Source organism: Musca vetustissima, unplaced genomic scaffold, assembly GCF_032173495.1.
Source record: "Musca vetustissima isolate MV318-11 ecotype Yass unplaced genomic scaffold, APGP_CSIRO_Mvet_v1 utg4359, whole genome shotgun sequence".
Lineage (NCBI taxonomy): Eukaryota > Metazoa > Arthropoda > Insecta > Diptera > Muscidae > Musca > Musca vetustissima.
Genome location: NW_026882006.1, coordinates 81,820 through 106,952, shown reverse-complemented (window position 1 = coordinate 106,952; position 25,133 = coordinate 81,820). Strand labels below are relative to the sequence as shown.

Genomic DNA, 25,133 nt, shown 5'->3' with positions numbered 1-25,133 from the left:
AAAAGACTTGTATTTTTCAAGTTGCGAACAACAGGAGGATGAGCAGCAGCGGGATCAAGAGAATCTCAGATCTCTTGAATGTGACAAAATTCCAGAACCTGACAACATCAAACCAAAACGAAATTCCTTTAGCTCGAAATGTCCAATTGGCATACGAAATATACCCAAGGATTCATTGGATTTATATCATTCGGCAGTTGATATACATTTAGATGCAGCTGCTAAGCCCCCCACTGATAACCAGGAATCAGGTTATTTTGAAAAATCAGATAGTTTACCATCATCTGCTGTTAATGAAGATTCCAAGATGGACGATGGGGGTGGGGGTGATGCTAAACCACAACAATATAATCAAGCTATTTCGGAAAGTTTACGCGATCAATTGAATCGTTTCGATTTGTTAATCGAAACAATGGATCAACGTAATTCACGTAATATGGCAGCAAATGCTGCTGCCGCTGAGCGTGGTTATTGGTCGACGATATTTGGCCAGGCTAGCGAAATTGCAAGTTTTGATGAAATACCACCAGAGAAAAGTAAACAGATTTAGGTTTAATTTTATAAAGAACGTTTATTTTATTCTCCTTTTTTATAAAAAAAAACAGAAAACCTAGTTTTATATTGTCTAAATTGTTTTGTCTTATTTGTCGTTACAGAGGCCCACAGAGCTCTTGAGCTTTTGGAGGACTACCATTCGAGACTGTCAGAACCTCAAGATCGTGCCCTAAGAATTGCCATTGAACGTGTCATACGCATATTTAAATCAAGACTATTCCAAGCACTGTTAGGTAAGTCAATGGAATATCTCAATTAATATATAAATAATATTTTTAAAATTAAAAGTATTTGGGAAATAGTATTTATATGGGCAGAGGGCAAATTATTACATTTCCGAAAATTTAGTTTTGACTAAAGAGAAATTTGGCCTTCGTGCACTACTTCTTGTTGTTGTCATGAAGTTTTTTTTTATTGGTAATCGTTTGATTACGATTGTTTAATGCCATGTACAGACGAGCGTTGTTCGCTCTCTCATTCGTTGTTCGACCCTTAATTATTTTTAATATATAGTATGTACATACAAAATTTTTCAGCGAACACCGACTTTTGTATTGTTCAATTCGATGCACTCTCTGAATCACCAAGAAATTTGTCCCATCCCTAACAACTGAGAGTATTTTATTTCGAAAATAAATTAATTTTGACAGCTTGAAAATATTTATAAAATTTTATATAACTTTTTTAGTAATATTGAAAATTATGAATGAAAAGTAAAAAATTGTCTAGTTTTTATATATGCAGCAGGATGTAAATTTTGTTATCAACATAATGCAATGTGAATTTCTTTCCCCATGGTTCAATTAGCGTACAAAACAAGAAACAAATTTGGGGACATCGTCAAAAAATTCTCCAAATTTTTATATGACATTTGAATTTAGAAAATATAAAAAATGTATGAAAACAACAATATTTTCAGAAAAAAATGGAAAACATGAATTAAAAGTAAATAGATATGGGTTCATACTATAGTCAGGAGAAAGAGAATTAATTTTTTTAAAATTAAAAGTGTTTCATGTAAATATGTTATTTTTGGCGTAAAACTAGAAACAAAAAGTTTGAAATAAAAAATTTGATAACATGAATTAAGAAAATTTGTATGAACGGGTTAATTCATGTACGTAATTCTGAGAGCGAACTACGTTGTTCGATTGCCCGTCAGAACATGGCATAAAGTCCTGGGGTCAAATTATAAGTTTCGATATCGAGTTGATATCGATATCGAATGCTTGCTATCGTAATGTCAGATAATAAAAGCTCGATGCCAAATTAGCTGTCGAAAGCAAAATAGAAAAAAATTAAACAAGAATTTAATTCAAAATTTATGAAGAAATACATTGTTATTGACCAATGTTAGCCAAAAATTCTGACATCTTCATTCATAATTAATTATTTTTGTTTTTATAAAATTAAAAGCAAATTCCACAATACAACTAGATTTGGTTGAGCGTCTATGGAGACTGTCAGTTGTTCTCAACATCATTGTCGATTTTCATATCATATTTAACAAACTGGAGCGAATGCCGAAGTTTCCTATAAGGTTAATTTTTCTATTTCTAGTAAAATGCAGAAGAATATCATTCGGCTATCTAAAAGGATTTCTTCGATTTCCTCCAATTCCTATCTACAGAGTACATATTTGTACGGCAGTTCTCCCCTTTAAATCCTCATATAAACATCTCCAGTAATGTCCGTGGCAAAGAATACCATCATTCGTTGTGTTCAATCCTCAACCAAATAATTCTGTAAGAAAAATTTCGAAATTTAAGTACAATGTTTTGTTCTCTTGCAGAATTTGATGTCTTTTAATTTAGACATTAGTGGTAGTTAGCAAAGGTGCGTATTTGAAGTCTGTTTTAACACCATTTAATGTAAAATTCGGAATTGGACATATAAATTGCCAAAGTATAAGACCCCCGGTTAATTCATTTAAATTTAATGATTTTAAATCAATTTTGTCAGGATCACAATTAGTCGCGATTGGCATTTCCGAGACATGGCTCAAACCTGTGGTATCTAATCGTGCAGTTGAGGTTACCGGTTACAAAATGTACAGAAATGACCGACGATGTCTCAGAGGGGGTGGTGTAGCATCTAAAAAGTTCAAACATAAAGTTGTTTTTAAAACGTCAATAATGGGAAAATGTGAGTCCATATTTTTAGAAATTTATTCCGGCAATGTAACAATTTTGTTCGGTGTGGTTTATTTACCTCCAGTAGGAGACATTTTAACAACATCCTAATTTATTTATAAAATATACTAATATAATAGTTGCTGGAGTTTTTAATTGTGATTTATTTAATCCCACTCGTGCAATTTTATTAAAAACCCATTTCGATGTTGCGCATAGTAGTAGCAGCCTAATAGATTTTATATAGCTTAGTGATATTGGTTCGCCGTGCTATTCAGGACAAGTTCCATGTCCTTCGATTTCGCATCATGCACTTATATTTGCATGTTTTGATTTTAGTATGAATGCCGTGGATGATAGAATTGAATATCATGATTTTAAAAATATTAATTGGAATGGCATCTTCGAGTGTTTATCATATTTTGATCATACGCATTATTATCAAGCCAATAATTCTGATGATAAGTGCCAAATTATTAACAATCTATTTCAAAACCTTTACTCCAATGATCCAGTTGTAAAGAGATATCTTACATTACAAGCTGATAATTGGATTAATGCCAGAAATGTCGCAAATGCTAAGTCTTTAAGGGATTTTTCTTACAGGGCATATCTAGAAAACAGATGTCCGTTAAGGTGGAGAGTTTATTGCAAGTATCGAAATAGGGCAAAGAAAGTTATGCGCACTGAACGGTATAATTATTACACAAAGCTATTTCGTAACCTTGATCCTAAGAGTTTCTGGGGTATACTTAAAAGACATGGTTGTACTGGGGTTATGGTTTTGATGCTTAATCTGTTAATGATTTCATTGCTTCTAGTGTGACGTCGGATGGACATGATAGTGTTGACATTGAACCTTTTCTTGATACAAACAATTCATTTTCTTTCTCGTGTGTTACAATGTATGATATTGAAGTTGCTATTGACAAAGTTAAATCCAAGTCGGTTGGTGTAGATAGAATATCTATTGAATTTTTGAAATTAATTTTGCCTCATATATCTTATTTGATTTTGGAGTTAATAAATACAATTTTAACTACCACAAATTTTCCACTATTATGGAAAATGGCTCGTACCAATTCCTAAAACTGCTATAATCCGGGGTCCTGAGGACTTACGACCAAACTCAATACTCCCTGCATTGTCGAAAATTTGTGAACATATATTAAAAGACCAAATTCTATCGCACACTAATTCTGAGATTTTTGATGGACAGCATGCATTTCGACGTGGCCGGAGCACAACTTCTCTGATGTTACACCTAACCGAATCTGTCCGGAGTGATCTTAATAATAAGAAAATTTGCTCTCTTATTTCATTGCATATGTCCAAGGCTTTTAATTCGATTTCCTACAGTACGCTTATATGTAAACTTAAAAATAAATTAAATTTTTCCTTTTCAGCCTGCAAAATGATAATGTCGTATGTTAGCGGTAGATCACAATATGTTGAGATGGGTGGTGTTAAATCTAGGAGTGCTTCTCTTTCTTCAGGGGTACCTCAAGGTTCGTTCTTGGGCCCCTTGCTGTTTATTCTAAACCTAAATGATTTGCCAGAATATATTAACCTTGATGTATGCTCATTATTTATATTTGCTGATGACGTTATGCTTTTATTCAAATCTGAAAAAATTCCATTGATTATTTAAAAGAGGCAATGAATTTTTGTTTGGAGAATTTACTGAGATGGACCAACGCCAACTATTTACAAATAAACCCACTGAAAACAAAAATTATAATGTCCGGTTCTCATGTTCAAGATCTTGGGATATTTATAGGTAATTCAAGGGTCGACGTTGTTGAGAAACACAAGTGTTTAGGTGTTATCTTGGATAACAAATTAAATTTTGGATCCCATTTTGACAGTAAAATTTATTCAGTGTTACGTAAATTGTATTCCACCAGTATTTAACTACCTTTACATGTTAGGGCGAAAATTGCCCGTTCACTGATGATGCCACATGTGTTATATGCATTGGAAGTTATATCTGGAACTTCGGAATATAATTTTCATAAATTACAGCACATTTTAAATATGATTGCTAGATTTGTTTATAACGTAAGAGTTCGTGAGCATATATCAGAGTTTGTTGTTAGCTTTTTAGGCACTTCGTTTCGTAAATATGTCGATTTTCGGAATACTTTTAATTTCTAAAGAATTATTAAAACTGGAATACATAGGTCGTTACGAACGTTGTTTCCTTTTTACATTCTAGCAGAAACCAACAGATTAATATACTTTTAATTCATTGCTCCTTTTATGAAAAATCGTATGTTGTTCGTGTTGTGAAGTTTAAAACTTAAACTTTATTCAAATTTTTAGGAGAATTAGTTCATTTGTGTTTTATTATCTTCGTACAGTAAAAGTAAATTAGGCTGGGGAACCAATGTTGTAAATAAAAAATGTATTTTAGACTATCAGGTTTTTAATAATGCTTAATACAGTAAATAGGCCCAGGAGACTTTTGTATTATGAATAAAATAAAAATGAAAAATTGTCCTCGAATTGTTCTTTATTAATTATATAAGTTTTAATTTACGATTTTAATAATATTAGTTAAAAAGGTCGAATATTTTCAAAATTTTAAGAACATTGATAGTAATTAAATTTTATTGCTATTCTAACAGAATAAGACAGTAATTGAAAATGAATTATGTTTTTGTAATATAAATACAACAGATACAAATAATTTTATTTGTGGTTTATGAATAAAAATACAAATTCTGGTATTTATTGTTTTGTTAAGCATAAACGTGTACCATCAAGTATAAAGCTACCTTAAGAATTACTATGGTATTGTCATTCATTGAGAAAACAACAGCTGTTACGGTTGGCAACACTGTTTCTCTCATAGTCGATAACTGAATTATCGTTTTACTTTTGTTGGTGTGTTTTTCTCCGGGTTTGGTGTTTCTTTGCGAAAACATTTATTATTTTATGCCAAAAGCCGGCAATTTTTAATGATTAATAAAAAAATATTTGCCAAATAATACTGAGTGAACAATAAAATTGACAAAACAAGAACCAATAACAAAATGTTTGGAACATTAAATAACTATCTGAGCAGTGTCCACCGGGCATGGACAAACGGTGATGGTGACACCTTGGCCTCATACATTTCCCTCAAAGACAAACACATAATGAATCGTAATTTGTATGTGGAATCACCGGAAAATGCTGTGGGCCGACTGTTGGAATCACCAATCGATGAGATATTGTGTGCTCACCTGAAAGTTTTATATTATTTGGGTTTGGAACGTAAGTATGAACAATTGTTTTGGGAGATTTATCTGTGTTGTTTACGATTTGTTTTATTTGTTCCCTTCTTGACAGCCAGAGATTTCATGCAGGCCTATAAATACCAATCGCAGTGTATCCAATCAGTGGTGAAGATGCTACAACAATTAAAAGAGGAAAATTGGTGTTTGCCCGTTATGTATACAGCCTGTTTGGATTTGCGAATATTGGCCCAGCGTTGTGAAGAAATGGGTAATAGTTCGAAACCGGGAGAGATTTTGGAAAAGGCAGCCGATTGTTTGATGAGTTGTTTTCGTGTTTGTGCAGCGGATAATCGGTAAGTAAAATGTGGAAAATTATTTCATGAACATGAAATATCGGTCAGACGGAAGGGGATAATATCGTCGTAATATAAATAATGGATGGGAGTTAGATAGCAAAAATATATTTGGAAAGGTTGTTTCATAGTGGTAACACTACTATTTCAAAACAAATAATTATACCAAAAATCCTTAGAAGTGACCACATCATTTGAAGGCAGTACCTCTGCAGGTTATGCCTTATCTTCCAAGATACAAATGTGTGTGGAATTCGTTGGAAAATGTTTCAAAGTGTAAGGTGGAAGCGGGGACCCGATATATCTCGTTTTACCCCTCGTGTGAGTATTTTTGACACTTCACATATATCAGGAAGTATTGCTGATGTACTCAGTACCAAAGTTACCCATGACAAACATTTCAAAATCTTCTCAGAGCTTCCCGTAAAGTCATTTTAAGTCGATCTATCGAAATTTGAACAGACAGACGGACATGGAAACTCTGACGAATATTTCTATGTGTTACAAATGAAATGGAAAATTTAATATTCACTACAAAGGATATAAAAAGTATGAAACTAATAATCGGATTTCAACGGTCATCCCATCCAACAACAGCTACAACAATAATAATAAAGTACGCGGAAAATTTTCTACCTTAATGATGATAATGTAATAAGCTGGACTGAGAAAATGTAGAGTTGATGTATCGAGTGACATGCCTCAGAAAACGGCTGCAGAGTTCTCGAAGAGGCGGATCATTAATCAAAAAGACTAGTGGTGAATTTTGTAAACGTTAAAGCGGAATGCCAAATACTCAAGGTTTGTAGTTGTACTACTGATGCCACGCACGCCCCTTAATTAGGTACAATCAAATGATAACCTTTTTTGGGACATGAACCAAACAAGGACAAACAACTTTATTTCAGACATATTTTAAAACGGACACACATACCTCAACCTACCAATACGACCGATATTTATTTGAATAGATATGCTATCAATTACATTGTTTAATCCATTATTTTTTTTTGTTCTACTTTCAGATCATCGGACAACGAAACAAAACGTTTGGGCATGTTAAATTTAGTATGTCAACTATTCAAGGTTTATTTTCGCATCAACAAGTTACATTTATGCAAGCCACTGATACGTGCCATCGATTCGAGTGCATTCAAAGATATGTTCCCTCTGCCAGAACGCATCACTTACAAATATTTCGTTGGACGCAAAGCCATGTTCGATTCGGACTACAAGAGCGCCGATGAATTCTTGTCATTTGCCTTCAAGCATTGCCCCAAGAATTTTCCTCGCAACAAACGGCTTATACTCATCTATTTAGTGCCGGTTAAGATGTTGCTTGGCTTTTTGCCCAAAAAACATATCTTAGAACGTTATGACGTTTTGCAATTTCATGAATTGGCAGAAGCCCTCAAAGAGGGCAATGTTCGTAAATTTGACGATGTTATACAGAGGCATGAAATTTTCTTTATTAAATGTGGCATTTATTTGCTGGTTGAGAAACTTAAATTTATTGTCTATCGTAATCTCTTCAAAAAAGTCTATCTCATCAAGCAGACACATCAATTGGATTTGAATGCTTTTGCGTCGGCGTTACAGTTTGTGGGCGAAACGGATATGACTATCGATGAGACGCATTGTATTGTTGCGAATTTAATATTTGAGGGGAAAATCAAAGGTTATATATCACATAGTCATAACAAGCTGGTGGTGTCGAAGCAAAATCCTTTCCCACCATTGAATACGGTTTCCTGAGATATAGAGTAGTGTTAAGCAATGTAATGGATTCTATATTTATAAATATGTATGAGATGATTTGGAAAGAAAATTGATTAATAAAGCAGAAGAATGATGACAACAATACAACGAAAGAAATTTGTTTTATTATTTTTTAAGCAAACAAAGGAGTTTTGGAATTTATTGTTTTTATTTACAATTGTATTATATTTTAATTGTTCCGTTTTTATATTTTTCAGATATCCAAGAATTTTATGAACTAACATTGCTGGATGATTCAAAGACAATACAACAGAAGACAGTTGAAACTTTACAAATTGCCAGCAAGTGGGAACAAGATGGTCACACTGTTAAAATAGCCGATGTAAGTAGAAATTCAAATAACATAGTATTTGTATAACAAAGTATTTGAATTTGTTTTTTAAGTAAATTAGATAATAAAATAACGATTCTACGAGAAACCAAAATTGCGTTTAACGGATTGATTCTTGGTTTACGTCATTACGACCACATTCCAGTACCTTTTTAGGTGTTATCGAATCAATCGAATAGGGTACATTGGAATAAACGAGCCGAACTGTACGGAATCTAAAATTAAATCTTATATTTAAACAAATTTTAACGTTGGTAATTAATTTATTTTTGGCCGAATTTAAACAAACCGTTTTTATTGAAACTAAAGACAGCATGATTTTTAAACAAAAAAAACATAAACATAAAGGAAACAAATATATAAACTATATATTTGCTAAAAATCATTTATATATATGTACGTATGTGGCGAATCCATTCAATCGCAAAAAATTCATTGATAAAAACCAAAATTCATTGTTTGCTGCCTATTGATTGGATTTTTATATACTCTAGAGAAGATTATCTCAAACAATGCTCTAATAAATCAAAAGGAAAACACATTAAATAATAAATGCTTTGTTTCCTGTTTAATGTCAATATTTTAATAATACATACACACACACACAGAAGATATACCCTGTAGTAATTATTATTCATCAATCTGGTCACTTGCGCTGAGTACGCTCTGTGTCGTATTCGTATATATATATATATTTTTTCGTTTCGTTTGCACGAACAAATTTGTTTTATGGAATAACCCTCGTTCACAAATAGCAATATCACGATGCTGTTGCTGCGTATATACAACTATTATGCGTTTAAATGCATTTTCTTCTTCGGACATTCATAGGTATATATGTATTTTTCAAGGTATATATATATATATATATATATATGTGAATTTTTGTGTGTTTCGTGGGAAAAATACTTCTAATAAAATACAAATTTACTGACAGACATTAAGTTTTTTTTCTTATTTTGTATATATATTTTTATTTATTTGTATACACTTGGGTGAGAATGTATACTTTAGGATTTAAAGTTTGGCAAAACACCCGAATGAATGAAAAAAAGTTAAAGAAATGAGTCTTCCAGTTTTACTCTGCCATTTAAGTAGGCAACTCGACAGATTTTGCGATTACCTCTTCTGATTGTAATGAATTCGGTACAGATCGATATATAACCTAAAATACCTTGTAAAGAGAGAAGGATAGTGAAGTAAACAAAAATGAGAAGGAAACAGTAGAGGAGGAAGGAATTATAGAGCGGATAAGGAAACCATACAGAATTCATCATTCGGCATGGAATGTCCTAAACTGGTACTACCGATAACTTACTACCCACTACCGGAAGCAGTCTTTAGTGCAGAACTTGAATGTTGCTGTGAATTCTTGACATTTTCGTCTTCCCATAGTATATCCTGAGGAGAATTTGACCTAGGTCGTCGGCTTCCGCTTGAGTGGCTGATATTGCCACTGATACAATTATGGACTTTGATTTAGTGTTTGCCACATGCTATACATTGGGTTTCCTATACCGTCGCCTTGATAGATGTCCCGACAGAAGTAGCTACTGCACGCCAGGTATAAATTCGATCTACCTCACGTTCCCTTGAGGCTTTTGGATGTTGATATGTCTCGAACTTCCTAACGACCTTAAGATGCTTTTTGATTCAGTTGAATTGGCCTTAAGATGCTTCTCGTGATGACAAAGGGGGTAGATGTGATTCCTACAACAAGCAAAAGTCTGTGAGAAAATTAGGGATTGGCTCCGAAGTGCATACCTTAGGAAAAACAATTGCAAAAATCCAACAAATTGGGTTTGGTAATATTCGTAATTTCGAAATTGATATATGGTCTGTTCCCGTACTGCAATAATCTACTACATTTTACTATTTTCTTCGATAAAAAGAAGTAGATACTTGCAGTACTGGATCATACCAATAATTTTCTAAAATTTTTAAAAAATTTTCTATGAAATGTATTACTCCGGACTGACTCGCACTAAGTTGTCTGAGATTTCGTCTTAAGACACTAGTGATGTAAAATTTTTATTTGGAAGAGGACATTTTCATCATCGTACCAAAGTGTGGTATTGAATAGTCGGAGAGTCAAATTGGTTATTTCTATTCTAGTTATTTTTATTCCGGGAACATTTTTTGTCCCCCAATCGTAGTCGTCGTGCTTTACACCTCCACAAGTGTTTGCACATACTAAATATGAATGAAGATTTTTGTTTGTTTGTATGTACGTAGACATGTATCAACTTTGTTCCACATACTTTAGCATGAGTTTTCAATGTGTTCTCGTATTGTTTTATTTTATTTTTTTGGTATAAACAAAACAATATTGCTGAACGAACTAAAAATCAGCAGGCGGGCGGAAAGCTAAAACGTGGAGCGTCTGACGGATGGACAGACATACGGGCACACTGCCAACCAGCCGACCGACCGACCGTCCGTACAAACAGCAAAACGAACGGACATTAACAATATAAACAGACAGACTAGAAGAACAGGCCGCGACCCCTCAACCCCGCCAAAACCCCTACAGTTTATTTGCAAAGTAGGAAAAATGTTTTTAAAACACAATATTTCCATTTAGTTGAACTTCTGTTGTGTTCCGTATATGTCCGATATTATACGTCTCTACGTCTTGGCGGATTTTTTTAAAACGTTTTGCTTAATTTTGTTTTTCTTTTAATCTAAAAAAGTAAACGGAGAAAGAAATTTCAAAATTACATTTCTCGGTATTTGTTTTTTTCGTTCGTCTCTGGTGGGTTGTCTAAAAAAAATTATTTGAAATTTGTGGTGAAATATGTTGTTGTGGTTTGTGATTGGCATTCGGAGAAATTTGTGTCCTCCAATAAACCAAAACAAAAAAAAAATACCACCATCAACATAAACAATATTGGCGCTTGGTGGTGGGGTCTAGTGATCATAAAAATGACGACAATATTTGACAATTAATACAAAATATTTGGAACAAAGAAATATGTATTTTGTTTGTTGGTGTTTATTTGGCATGCGATTTTACATTTTTCAATAGCTCATCACATCGCACATGCACACACACACACACACACACACACCAAAAAACAACCAACACCCACCACCCCCTAATCAGAAATCTTAAACGTACAATGCGCAACGGACGACGACTGATGATGGTATTATGGACTCTTGTCCGTCCGAATGCCGGGTTTTTGAGAGAATACAGACAGACAAGCAGCTGAAAGACAAATGTGAAATTGTGCCGTGTTTTAAAGCAAATTGTTTACACCGATTATTAAAAATATTTGTTGCTTTCCTGTCGACCAAAATCTGTTGCCTGGCAGTCATCCTCCGTTTTCTCACACACCTGTGTCATCCTACAAACGTTTCGAAATACTGTATAAAATTTGAACAAAAAATATATACATATATAGAAAAACAAAAATTAAGCATTATGATGAAGATGATGATGAGATGATAGTCGCCTATGCCAACCAAATATGTTTCAATTAAAAAACAAAAAAAAAAAAAAACACATTTCATGGAATATAATGTACACAATTTGTGAATTTGCGTATAATATGACTCAAAAAGTAATTATATACAGTAGACACAAACATCATTTCCCTCCCTCGCTCCTCTCTAATATACTATAATACGGCAATTCACAGCAATCTGTTGTGAATTTATTTATTTTTGTGAATTGTCTAAAACGCAGCGTGTTTTTTCTATATGGAAACAAATTAAAAATTAGTAGTAATCTCTATCCTATGTTTCCGTGATGAACTAATTCGCCTAATTTCTTTCAATACTTAAACATTACACACACTGCAAAGCATATTGAAAATAATTTGTGTTTATTAAAAAAAAAACAGAAATATAAAATGGCGAAAGTTATTGGGAACAAAAATATGTCAGCTAAAATCTTTAAAACAACATCAAAACTTGCAGGTTATACAAGTTTTCAAAATGCCTATACAAATCGGTACGGCTACAGTGTCAACTCAGAACTTGGGATATGGTTGGATAGGTTTGGTTACCTTCAGTTCAAATTCAAACACTTCCTTTAATGTTTTAATTAATATTATTGTTTTTATTGTTAAATTATCAAGTTGGGTTCATATTATTAAATAAAGTAATTATTTTCATAGTTCACAAATTAACATCGAATAATTTAAGTTCACTTCTTATTCTTCTTGTGACTTCTAAAAACTTCTTGTTGCTTCTAAAATTATATTTCATTTCAAATTAATTGTACTCTTAATGACCTTGTGTAATCGGCTATGTTCAATAGTATACGTCAAATTAGTGGAGTTTCTACATATATAGTAGTTATATATATGTTATAGAATACACAACCGTCAGTTTTTCAGCACTCTCTACACTCGAAGACCTTTGTTTTTCCGATTGAATTTAGATGTTATACTTAGCTAGGATAAATTGGGATTGTCAAGCAAGTTTTTATGAAAAAAATATCCATGGATCCTTCATATAGAAACATGTGTTCAAAAAAGACCCATCCGCAATTTTTTTACAGTGAAAGTACGCATTTCGAATTTTTCCATTGTAAACAATTGCGGATGCGTCTTTTTTGAACACCTGTTTCTATATGAAGGATCCATGGATATTTTTTCATAAAAACTTGCTTGACCATCCCAATTTATCCTAGCTAAGTATAACATCTAAATTCAATCGAAAAAACAAAGGTCTTCGAGTATAGAGAGTGCTGAAAAACTGAAGGAGTTGCCAGATCGAAACAAAATGTTTCGTGTGTTCATAACAGAGATGGACGTTTCCAAAACATTTAACATTTTTCGGTTTATATGGCGCTTTTGTGCTAGGCTAAGAACTTTCCGAACTGCCCTCGTATATTATTTTGTTTTCACTGAGAAATGCATAGTTAGAATAACTAATCAACCTACACACCAATATTGACCATAATTAAAATGTTAGTACCAATTAGTTCCTTTGTTATCTTATAGTACATATATTTCCAAAGCTACCTCAATATCTCAACACTACACACAAATTCTGAACGCAACAGAAATCTGGCTCTGTACTAATTTTGGTACCATTGATTACTCTTGAAGTATTTATTGCCAACATTAATTCCAAATGTCATGATTCGAGCTCTATAGGTTAACCCAAATCTTAATTTTACTTAATTTAGTACCCTATAGTACACACTAATATAAATCCAAAAGAAATCATACTTCCAAATTTCATCATTCCAGCCCAATCGCTTTAGTGCCTTTAAAAGACATTAGTACGAATTTCAATAACTTCCTACTTACCCCAATCCTACACTCCAACAGTAATAATAATTCCAATTTTAAAAATTCCAGTTCTATCGGTTCACCCAAATTCAAATTTGATATCGTTTAGTTTAATTTTACCCAAATCCACATTTGGTACCATTTAGTACACATTAGTACGAATTTCCAAAACTTCCTTATACCTACCCGTACCCCAATCCTACACCCCACAAATCGAAATTTAAGGATCCCTGCTCTATCGGTTCATCCCAAGTCACATTTGGTACCATTTAGTACACATTAGTACAAATTTCCAAAAATTCCTACATATCCCGATCTTACACCTCAACAGTGATCCTAACTTCAAGATTCCAGCTCTATCGGTGCAGCCAAATCCACATTTGGTACCATTTAGTACAAATTTCCAAAACTTACTACGCCCCAACGTGAACGACCCTAACAGTACGTTTACATTTAACCGGATTTCGTTAACCCAGCGGGTTTCAATTGTCAATTCCATTGTATATATGTCATATAAATCCTCATAAAGTGGGTTAACCCGGTAAAAAGTTCTAATGTAAATGTCGTTTAAATCCAAATTTCAGGATTCCAAATCCAAATTTCGTACACATAAGTACAATTTTTAATTTCAAATTTCAGGATTCCGGCACCATCCGCTTGTCCAAATTTAAATTGTACCAAATTTAGTAGAGTTTAGTACTTTTTGTATACACAGTACACGCTTTCAAAAACACCTCTTTATACTTCTCAACCTTAATTCAAATTTAAAGATTTCTAGCTCTACCGGTACCAAATACAAATTAGACCACATTAAGTACTTTTTTAATTTAAATAAATTCGAATCAAATTGTACCTTAGTTATTTATATTTCAAAATCAAACAACAACACCAACAACAACAAAAAAAAACATTAATGAAAACCACAAAAAAGTTAAAACTATTTATGAGACAATTAAAAACATATATATAACACAAAAAGAAATTCTCAAAACAACAATCAAAAACAAAATATAAAAAAAAATTGATGATACATACATCAGTATTGTGCCGCAAACAAAGAACTTTTGTGTATTGAAATCTATTAACACCGACCGCCCTCCCACCCACACCTCCGACCAATAACTGCTACAAATCAAAATGATCGATTGGATATCTATTGTGCGTACATCGCGTCGTCGTTTCTCCACATTACATGTACGATCGCCGGTTCGGATACGTTCTCGTCCGCGAAAACAAAAATCATCATCGTCCTCATCGTCAACGATAGGTGGCGGTGGTAGTGTCAGTGCTAGTAGCACGGGCCAATTGCCAGCTAACTCTTCATCGAGTCAACTGTGTGAGGAAGGCAACAATCGAGTTGTTGCCAATGATTGTAATATTTGTATGAGCAATCGAAGCCGACAACGAAATAAACAAAAACAGGATCCGGCGAGTGCCTATTGTACCTCACCAAATTGTCCATTTGTAAGTAAATATATTGAGATACACACATCTAAAGGGTATATATAATTATTGCACGGGACACATAGAAATCTTTTTCATACATCGGATCTTATTGCAAACATCAGTGTCGCACATTAATTAAGAGTGAACGCCAACCCGGAATATCTTGATGTACTTGGAATTTCGGCTACCCTTGTAGCAGATTTTTCCAAATGCCTCAAGGACTTGATGTGCCTTGGACCAGTTCTGTACAACTTGTTCATCTATGACATATCAGGACCACCTGAAGGATGATGCTGATGATGTGCTACTATCATTGCAAAGACACTTTGAAAGCACTGTGCAAAGAAAGCTGAACGTGTAAATTTGCTAATTTAAAAGCAAGTAATCTGGCCAATCATCATCTCTTTCGCCGCTTGGACGTATGGAAAGTTTAAATGGAAAGAATTAGAGCATGAAAAAGAAGAATATTGGCAGCATGCGTGGGAATATGAGGCCAACAAAAGATAGTAACAAAATCTAAAGACGTCCGCCAAACCAGAACATCTACAATGCCATCGATTTCAACCGGATCGATGTCTGCATGATGAGGAATGCGCTCAACTTCATGGAAAGGAGCCATCTTGTGGAGAATAGGACAGTGGATCAATTTCTGGAGTACAACGAGGAACTCCCCGCCATCCTTAGAAGAAAACACCTGCCGCCTGCAGCATTGCTTAAGTTGTGAGATGAAGGAATTCTGATGATGACCTGCTGATGTTTTATTTTTTTTTACGGCATGATACATTTAATTGACGTGTAAAACACGAATTTTTTAATAGATTGCCTAGCATACTAAATGCGACACTAGAATAGCTTTAAGTTTCGTAGTCTCCTTATAGTAAGCCATATGGCATAGAATTTTTATTTGTAGAAATATTTTTGTAGTCACTAAGTAATTTTGAAATGAAATGCGGAAGAATTTGTCCATCCTTTTTTCTCTGACTTTTGACATTTCACTTTAAATGCAGATATATTGCGAACAATTTGTCTCTCGACATAAAAACTTGATTTGAAATAAGATCGTGCAAGATAGGGTCAACAATTTAATTATATTACGGAGTCTTTCATATATATAATTTATGTTTGTGAATAATAAAGTATTAATTATTACACGTTAATTTAGTCGTCCTATTTTCTTAGACTCAAGACTGTTCCGTTTATGCTTGCTAACTCAAGAACTATCATCAACAATGTCGTGACTTTGCTGATTTATCTCTTCTAATCTAATATTCTAAAAAATTTCCGGTATAGAAAAACTTCTTAGACATTTTTGAATATCAGGTATTCGGTTTTATTTCTAAAAAAAATTAAATTTGCATACATAAATATTATTGATCAATTGACTAAATTTCGCACTCAATTTTTCTTATTTTCAGAACCAAACTGTAAAAGTTGTTGAAACGGATATAAATCAAACAAAGAATGAACAAAATTTAGCAGATGTTTTAACGGACACTGAACAACAACTACAAACTAATGGTCGCCAACAGCCGCTCGGAAGCACAGAAATAAATAGTGTAAGTCCATATGAAGTATGTTTTTCAAGTTATTATAAAATGTAAGTAAGCCATATACCTACCACACATCCATACATACATAAGAAGAAATAATTGGCCATCGTTATACCAGCAAGCATATTCCAAGTAAGTTGAAGAATCTCCAAACATGAATCCCCAATAATGACACATGGGAGTGAGTTATGTCTATTTTTTCCAATTTAGCATATAAGTGATAAATAGTGTTTTGTGCCAAGTTTTTGTTGGTCATTGTACTTACATACATGTTTGTGTGTTCGAATCGTTATTCTATTTTAACATTTTCATTTCCAATTTTGTTAAGACATATTTTTCTCCAAAGCCTGTAAGGTGTTTGCAGGATTACAAATATTTTGGACATTATTTTTTATTGGGTACATTTGTTGAACATATGTACAAAAAAATAAAAACATAACAATTACATGATGTGCCAACAAATCCAAATCATTAGAATTAAATAATTTAAAAAAGAAAAATATGCTAAAAGTTTTATGTTAAATTTTTGTCTTCAGTTATAAATTCATTATCTTTGCCAAATCGAATTGAATTCCATTGAGTACATTTCATTTGTTTTTGAAATAATCAAACATTTATTTAAGCCAACCAATGCCAAATTATTGCCAAAAACCTATTTGTGTATTTTAAATATTTTTTGTTTACTAAGAATAATTTTCCGTTTTGAAAACGATTTTATGTTAATTTTTATATTTTATACTAATGCTAATATTATTATTTATACATTAATATTGCTGTGTTCCTTTTTAGTAAGAATTTTTATTTTTTTATTAACAACAAATGATTCTTATTTTTGTGGGTTATGATACAACAGCTACTTTGCTAATGCTTTATAATTTTTAATTGTATTTTTTAATTACATTGCATGGCGAACATATTTCGTTCTTAAAATTAATAAATAAAGTTATGTTTTTTTATAATTTTTATCCGTTTTTTATTTTTCCGTTATGTTTTTTTTCGCATTGATTGCTATGCTTGTAAAATATAAAGGTTTGTATGTATTTAAAATTTTGTTATTGTCCTTTTTTCTACCGAGCTCAGTTTTTTAAATATATATAAAACTTAATCATATTTTGAAATTGATAAATGTTGGCTAGGAATTGATAACAACTCGAAAGTAGGTGTGATTAAATAAAACTCCTGAAAGTATGCCTCATTATTTACTTCGTAATTACAAATTATTGTCTCATGCGAATGTGGTTTTACAAATATGCCACGTTTGGCAACGCGACATTTGAATCGATAGCATCAGAAAGAAGTTTACTTATCGTTGCTTTGTTTCGGCACTTTTTATACCATCTACCACGAGGTGGAATACATTTTAAGCTATTTGTTAGAGATCCCATATACTGGTGGACAAAACTAAAGCAACTGAAATTGCAATCTGAATAAATGATCTGTAACTTTTTTGAAAATAAAGTTATTCAGCCTTATTCTTGATATTCGCAAGAATATCGCTTTCACATTCTCGCCTTAATCTGAATGAAGGGAGAAGCAAAAAATGCGAGATGCGTATTCGAATTTTCGAAAATGGAGGTTGAAGAAAAGGTTCGTGTTGCCATATTGTAATTTAAGCTGCAATGTGTGTTGCCCTATTGTAATTTAATTTTGTAATATTTTTCACTATTTTATTTATTTATTGATTTTATTAAAAAAAAATTACTTTTTATTATTATTTGATACAAGACAAATGTTAAATATCAAGAATACGCTGTATAACTGCTTTGCAATTATAAGAAAATAAATGGCATGTGAAAAAGCTCTTTTGACGCAATATGGTACAACAACTACAACAGATTACAAATAAAAGAACATACAGTATAAACTTGATAATCCGGACCTCGACAATCCGGATTATTCGGTAATCCGGACTGCATTTCACAACCCCTTGCGTATCCTATAATCCGGATTGATTGACCTATTTGACTCAAAAATCCGGATTGTAAAGATACGTTACTTTTTATTTTAATAAAAAAAATCGATGCAAATTTAATTGAAAATGGTACCTATTATATTCAAAGTTCATATTTTTGAAATGAATAATTTTCATTTTTAATAAAAACATAAAAATAATTAAATTATCACCAAATTAATATAAATTTAAACCAATTAATAAAACTCGATAATCCGGAAATCTCGGTAATCCGGATTGGGGTCTGCAATCAATTATCCGGATTACCGAGTTTTTACTGTATTTTAATGATGGCAAAAAACGCAATGAACTATGTCAAAGACACAACGAATAATGGGAAGAAATCTGCGATTGCATTAATTCACAGTTTATTATTTAACTACATAATTGTGTGCCTTTTTATTTAATTTTGATATCTTATCTCCCCAAATTCTTAAAGTGGCCAGTTATTTTATGAGCTTTACAATTTTTATGAATTAAAGTATACTGAAATTCATCACTGGTCGAGAACAAAGCTGATATGCACAAACATATCAGCTTTTCCCAATTTGACCCATAACAAAAAATGAGAATAATCTGATATATATCATTACATTGTTCTTAGAGAAATGTGTGGACATCTACACATTTCAACAATTATTTTTGCGTATTCTATGTTTAAATGTGCTATTATTTGGTACAACCATACACGATGGTAACTCTTAAAACCACAAACAAGCCATTCAAATGATTACTCGACTACTCACATTCTCTCTCTCTCTCTGACTAATCGCATCGGTATTTCCTATGTGCTATCGCTGCACAAAAGGGAATTCCGATAACAGGGCGATTCGATTAACGCAACAATCGAGGCAAACGACATACGTACATTTTATTTTCTCAACTCAACTGTGTTTGTGTGTGCCTTTTTTACTTTGAAGGGAAAGTTTAACATTGACAAAAATACGCCGCCGTTCCCACGAAAGAATTATATTTTAAATATAAATTGTTATTGTTTGGTGTTGTTTATATTGTAAACAAATCATAAAGTTTATGGAAATAGAAGAATATGTGGAAAAGAAGAAATACAACAAGTACAAATAGTCTTTAAGCTATAGCTATTTGGCAACAAGTGAATGAAGAGATAAAACAAACACACGCACACACACACATAGATATGTGTTGGAATTATTAAAGGAGAAGAAGAAGAACGATATATAACAATAATGATGATGTTCGTGATGACGACGATGATGATGATTAAACAAGTAATTTTAGACATGTTGCGGCAACCAGCACTCCTCGACGACGATACATTGTTGCTGTAGTAATTGAGTGCCTTTACGTGCGTTCGAATGATTGTGTGCGTGCGTATGTGTCAGTGCTGTGTTTATTTTATGGAATTTGACATATCGCCGTCTTCTTCGTGTTTTGTTAGTGTATTTGATTAAATCGTTCTCGCAATAATAAAATTTTGTTTACTCCGTGGAAAAGTAGAATTCGAGAAGAAACGCCAATAAATTCCAAAAGGAGAAAAAAGCACAAGCAAAAACATAAAATAAATTAAAAGAAAAATTAAGAGAGTGACCGACCTACCTACCGACTACTACTGGGTTAACGTGTTTTTGTTGTTGTTATTACACCCATTTTTGCTATCGAAAAGAAGAATTTTGTAGTATTGTTCGTCATACATTCATACGTACGGATTTCGTGAACCGACAGGCGACGGACGGACGGACCATTGTGACGCGCGCTATATAACTACCGTGCGAAACAACACCTGCTGCTACTGCTGTGACACACCGAAACGGAGTAACCCATTGGAAGAATTTCGTTTGCCGTGAAATATGACCACCCGTAAAAAGAAGAGCAAAGATGGTGGTGGAGGCGGAGGTGGTTTTATCAAAAAAGTATCCTCCCTCTTTAATTTGGATACGGTAACTATTTTGTTTTTTAATGTATTATTCAATAATCTATCTTTTCAAATATTGCTACAGTGTATTAATATCTTGTTGTTTTTTTGTTTTAATTCATAAAAAATTGCAATGATGACGGCGACAATAACAATGGCGGCGGTGTAGGAAATGTTGTTGGGGGAAACTAAGAAAAGCGAAGACGAAACAGGCACACACAGGCAGGGACCACATACTATTTTTATATGTCCACTTTTTTTCTTACTTCGGTTGTTTGTTGATGATAACATCATTTATTTTTAACGCCATCGAGCGGAATCTTAGCCACAAATTCACTATCCACCATCCAACCAACAAGCTAGGCAGCCAGTCAGTCAGCTAGCTATAGCTAGCTATCGTTTATGTATGATCGATCCAAGCAAGCAAGCTATCCAACCAGCGAACAAACAAACAAATACCCTGAAATAATTTGTGATTTTTGAGGGGCTTCCGGAGGAAGATCTTCTCACCGCATTTTTATGAATAATAGAACAGAATGTGCGTTTGGGTGTCGATGCGTACTTTATAAAGTTTTTTTTATTATTCTTTCATCTAGAATCTATAGATGATGATGGTGCTTTTTCTTTTTTTCTTCCTATTTATTTCAGTACTGGTAATTTTGTAATTGTGATGTTGTTGTAGCTGTTTGTTTTTCATATTATCGTTTGCTGTTTCTTCTGTTGTTCCTTCCTCCCTCCCTCCCTCTGTTGATCTATTTGCATATGCTTAGGAAGTGCTTTGGTCGGAATATAAAGCGGAAGATGAAGAAAGGGGTTGGTGGGAGGGAGGCACAAGAATTCCATAATTGCATGTAGTAGGAGCAGCGGCAACAGCAGCAGATTTTCTTATTTACGTTTTTCTTTTTGTTGTTGTTTAATGTGAGTGACAGAAAACGCGATCGTTATAGCTGAGAAAAATCATTATGACGACGACGATGATGATGATTAAGATGATTGACTTCGTCATAATTGTACTTAGCGCGTTTGTGTATAGCTTTAGCATTTATTAGTAAGTAGCTGACAAAAAAAAAAAAAAAAAAAAAAAAAAAAAAAACCATGCCAGCTAGCTCTTCTAGCACGTACTTGATGATTGGCAAACATTATTAATAAATGTATTTGTTTGACCTCATATTATATTTTGACCATATTAAGGTCATATCTATACACATGGCTTTTGGTCTGATCTCTACCGAAGCTCTAATACATAGTTTTATAAATTGTATATCAAATATAGTAGACAATAACCCCCAATCTATATAATATCACCAATTAATACAATAGGGTGGGTACCAAATTTTAAAATGATTTTTTTTAGATCTCCATTAATGAACATTTTTTAATCTTTTAGATATTTACATCAGGTGCTGCTTAGCGTTTCAATATTAAGGAGAGATTTCAATAAAAGGAGAGAGATTATCATTGACATCCTAGTTTTATATGAACTTCTATTTCTTTTTTTTTATTTTGATGTGGATAAGGGTCTAACGTGTAATGATTTGATGTGATGAGTCTTAGGGTTTAATCATATTACTTTCTATATATGCCAGATGTCCACCAGGCCTGTATTTTGTCTAGCTTTTATTTGCAAATCCTAGAATTATGAAATGAAAATTGAAAATATAGGATGGCACACAATGGAATATATAAATATTAAAGTAAATTTCCTGTCTCCCAATTTGGAATGGTGCGCACCTGTACTGAATACGTTCAGTGGCTGTAGTTGTACTTGGTTGGCAGTTGATTCATAGTTTCATAAAATTCTGCCCAAAATAAAATTTACAAAAGAAACTTCCCCGAAAGCCCTCTAAATCTAAACGTTTACGCTATCAAATTTCTTTCTAGATCATAAAGATCTCTCTTATCCAGCCTTTGTAGTCGAAGTCTGTACTTGGGAATATCACAGGTCTGTTTTCCGCGGTAATATTCGACTTTTATCTTCCCCGTAGTAGTCTTCTCAAAACACGTAGTTTTTTTACGACCCTTAGGTGTTTCCTAATAAAAATGAATTCCTTATATCACTTAGATTATCTGTGACCTTACTATTCATTGCCCTGTTATCGAACTTTGAATAATTTTTTTTTAATTTTGATTGAATGATTTTCTAATTTTCACCTTTCAAGAAACAACTGTTCAATATATTCCAAAACAGAATAAAACCCAAACTTCCCAATTTTTTAAATCATTAACAAATTCGGACTCATTTTTCTTAATATTGAGTGTAATTGAAATTTTTAAGTACATATGGCATTTTATACTTTTGACATTTTCTTTCAAATACGCTAAGGATTTCAATTTACTCGTATATGGAATTTTCCATGGCGTGACTATATCACTTATGCCATTTTTTATGAACTATTAAACAATTATTTTTATTGATTTTTTGTAAACGCATTTTGATTCGAAACTACATACGTGTCTATTGCAATAAAATAGCAGAGACGTAGATGATAAGCATAAGATTCTTGAATATATTGAAATGGATGGAAAGGGTAGTATTTAGAAAAATATATATATTTTTGACTTAACAAGGCCATTATTTGAATATTCACAATCTAAGATACTACAGATTCATGTACTTTAATAATTTACAGTAATTGTTTTTTTGTTTGTTTATTTTAAAGTCGTCTATGTGTGTCAAAGAAAATCATGTTACCACGGTGATATCGACATCAACAGCAGCAATAACAACAACCATTAACTTACAGATAAAAAAATACGAAGGCCCTTTATCGTTAGCCTCATTTAAATGTGAATTATTATTTTTATGTTATAAAAAATGAGACAGGCAGAGGACGACACATTAACATGCTTCTATGCTGGAGTTTTTTTTGTTTGTTTCTTTTTTAATTTAATGTTGTAGTCCCTCTTCCCTTCATTTTTTTTTTTAATTATGTCATAATTTATGCTTTGCAAATTTTATTGTTAATTTTATGAAAGCATTTAATTTTGGTCTGTCTTACAAAAACAAATAACAATAAGAAATCTACACTCAGATAAAACGGTGTATATTTTTTTAAATATTAGATTTACCACTTCTGCCCTCCTATTCAAAGTAAATATATCAAACAATGACATATGTCGATCATTGTTTATATATTATTATTTATACGATTAAATTTATTCACGATTATTGATCACGTTTATGATTAACGACTGCAATAATATATCATTCTACATCTATACATCTGAATAGCTTTGATCTTTTATTTTTTCTGATGAAATAGAGACATATGATATTAAAGTATTAAAAAGAATCGAATCGAAATTGTAAACAAATCCGAAAATATTATTGGATGTAATAATGTGTTTTTATAGTTAATAATGAAATAAAAAGTGAAATTGGAGAAGTGAGTGCACAATTTCAAAATTAAAGAAAAAAATTACTGAATGAATCCAAATAACTTGGCGCAACCAGAAAAATGTGTTAATTACTCACACCAGATTAAACATAAAACTTGACCTATTTTTTAGAAGACCATGAAAATTATGTCAGCTGATAAATTCAACGTGGAACCAAATTGTTCACAATGTTAGGGGCCTCATAAACAACAAACATATATAATCCGCCTTAGTATTGGAGATAGGATAAACAAAGTTGTTCAGTTCAGTTGTGTTCCTAATTATTTATGATCTACCATCGGCAAAGAATATTTTTTCAAGAAATTCAATTCAATTATTATTATACGTATTTATGCACATATTTATATTAAGCCGCTTTATAATGTTGAATTTTTTTTTAAGTTGTGATACAATTTAATTAGACCATTCAATTCATTCCTTTCCTACTGAAATAGTCATAATCCAAATAATAAAAAAATGTTTAAGCCGCTTTATAATGTTGAAATTTATTTTGTGAAATGTAGTTTACAGCCAGGTTGAAAGTCAGGGCCATATGAAATATAAATAAATAATAAATAAAATGTTATGAAGTAAATGGAATGCGAGTATATTTGGCAGACGTTTCTTCACTTTCTCACCGAGAGTCAACTGTCACCCTTGGTTTTAAAACATAAAAATACACCGAGGAGTTGTGACAACCAAGATTAAATTTTTTGGCATAATCAGATGCGACATCATCTTCACAAAATTAACATTACCAGCTCAGACAGGTGTGACTATGGAGCCATACACCCTATGGACCACATAATTTTTAATTGCCCAGATATCGACTCAAAGACCAGACTTTCATTACTTCAAAAATTACGCATTATAGACATTCCACGACCAAAAATCGATATTCTACTGAAGAAAAACTACATAAAAGCTTACTACTCTTTGTGGAAATTCTACAAGAAACAGACATCAAAATCTAAGAACAAACAAAATACCCTAAAGATACTTACCAGTGAGAAATAACATTATACCCGTGAAGATGGCAACATAGACTTATTGACTCATGGCACTTTAAATTCCACCCCAATTATGGTGGAATTGTCATATGGTAACATACGTCGGAAGAAGAAGAAGAAAATATTATGAAAACCAGTAAGGAAAGTAGTAAAGTCGGGCTGGGCCGACTATATGATACCCTTCACCACTTTGGGTATATTCTACATATGTATCCCAACAGACGACGCGATTTTGTTATATATCTATATCTGAACCGATTTCAGGGAAAATTGCCAGAGACTAA

At 32.6% G+C, this 25,133-nt stretch overlaps 2 protein-coding genes across 15 annotated transcripts in view; both read left to right on the top strand.

The window, feature by feature from the left end:
* Positions 1 to 25,133, top strand: part of LOC133328101 (disks large 1 tumor suppressor protein) — a 54,007-nt gene that overhangs the window by 7,302 nt on the left and 21,572 nt on the right. For 7 of the 14 annotated variants that reach the window (XM_061536651.1, XM_061536650.1, XM_061536649.1 and 4 more), the window contains exons 2-4: positions 657 to 788; positions 8,241 to 8,365; positions 16,485 to 16,625. In XM_061536651.1, the coding sequence (XP_061392635.1) occupies positions 657 to 788; positions 8,241 to 8,365; positions 16,485 to 16,625 (398 nt within the window). Of the gene's footprint in view, positions 1 to 656; positions 789 to 8,240; positions 8,366 to 16,484; positions 16,626 to 20,379; positions 20,487 to 25,133 lie in introns of those variants that run through there. The other 7 variants (XM_061536659.1, XM_061536657.1, XM_061536655.1 and 4 more) reach the window with 2 other exon arrangements.
* On the top strand, positions 5,719 to 8,021 carry LOC133328104 (PCI domain-containing protein 2 homolog). The gene is made up of 3 exons (XM_061536660.1): positions 5,719 to 5,948; positions 6,024 to 6,264; positions 7,290 to 8,021. Exons 1-3 carry the CDS (start codon positions 5,726 to 5,728, stop codon positions 8,017 to 8,019), a joined length of 1,194 nt encoding a protein of 397 aa, XP_061392644.1. The 5' UTR covers positions 5,719 to 5,725; the 3' UTR covers positions 8,020 to 8,021.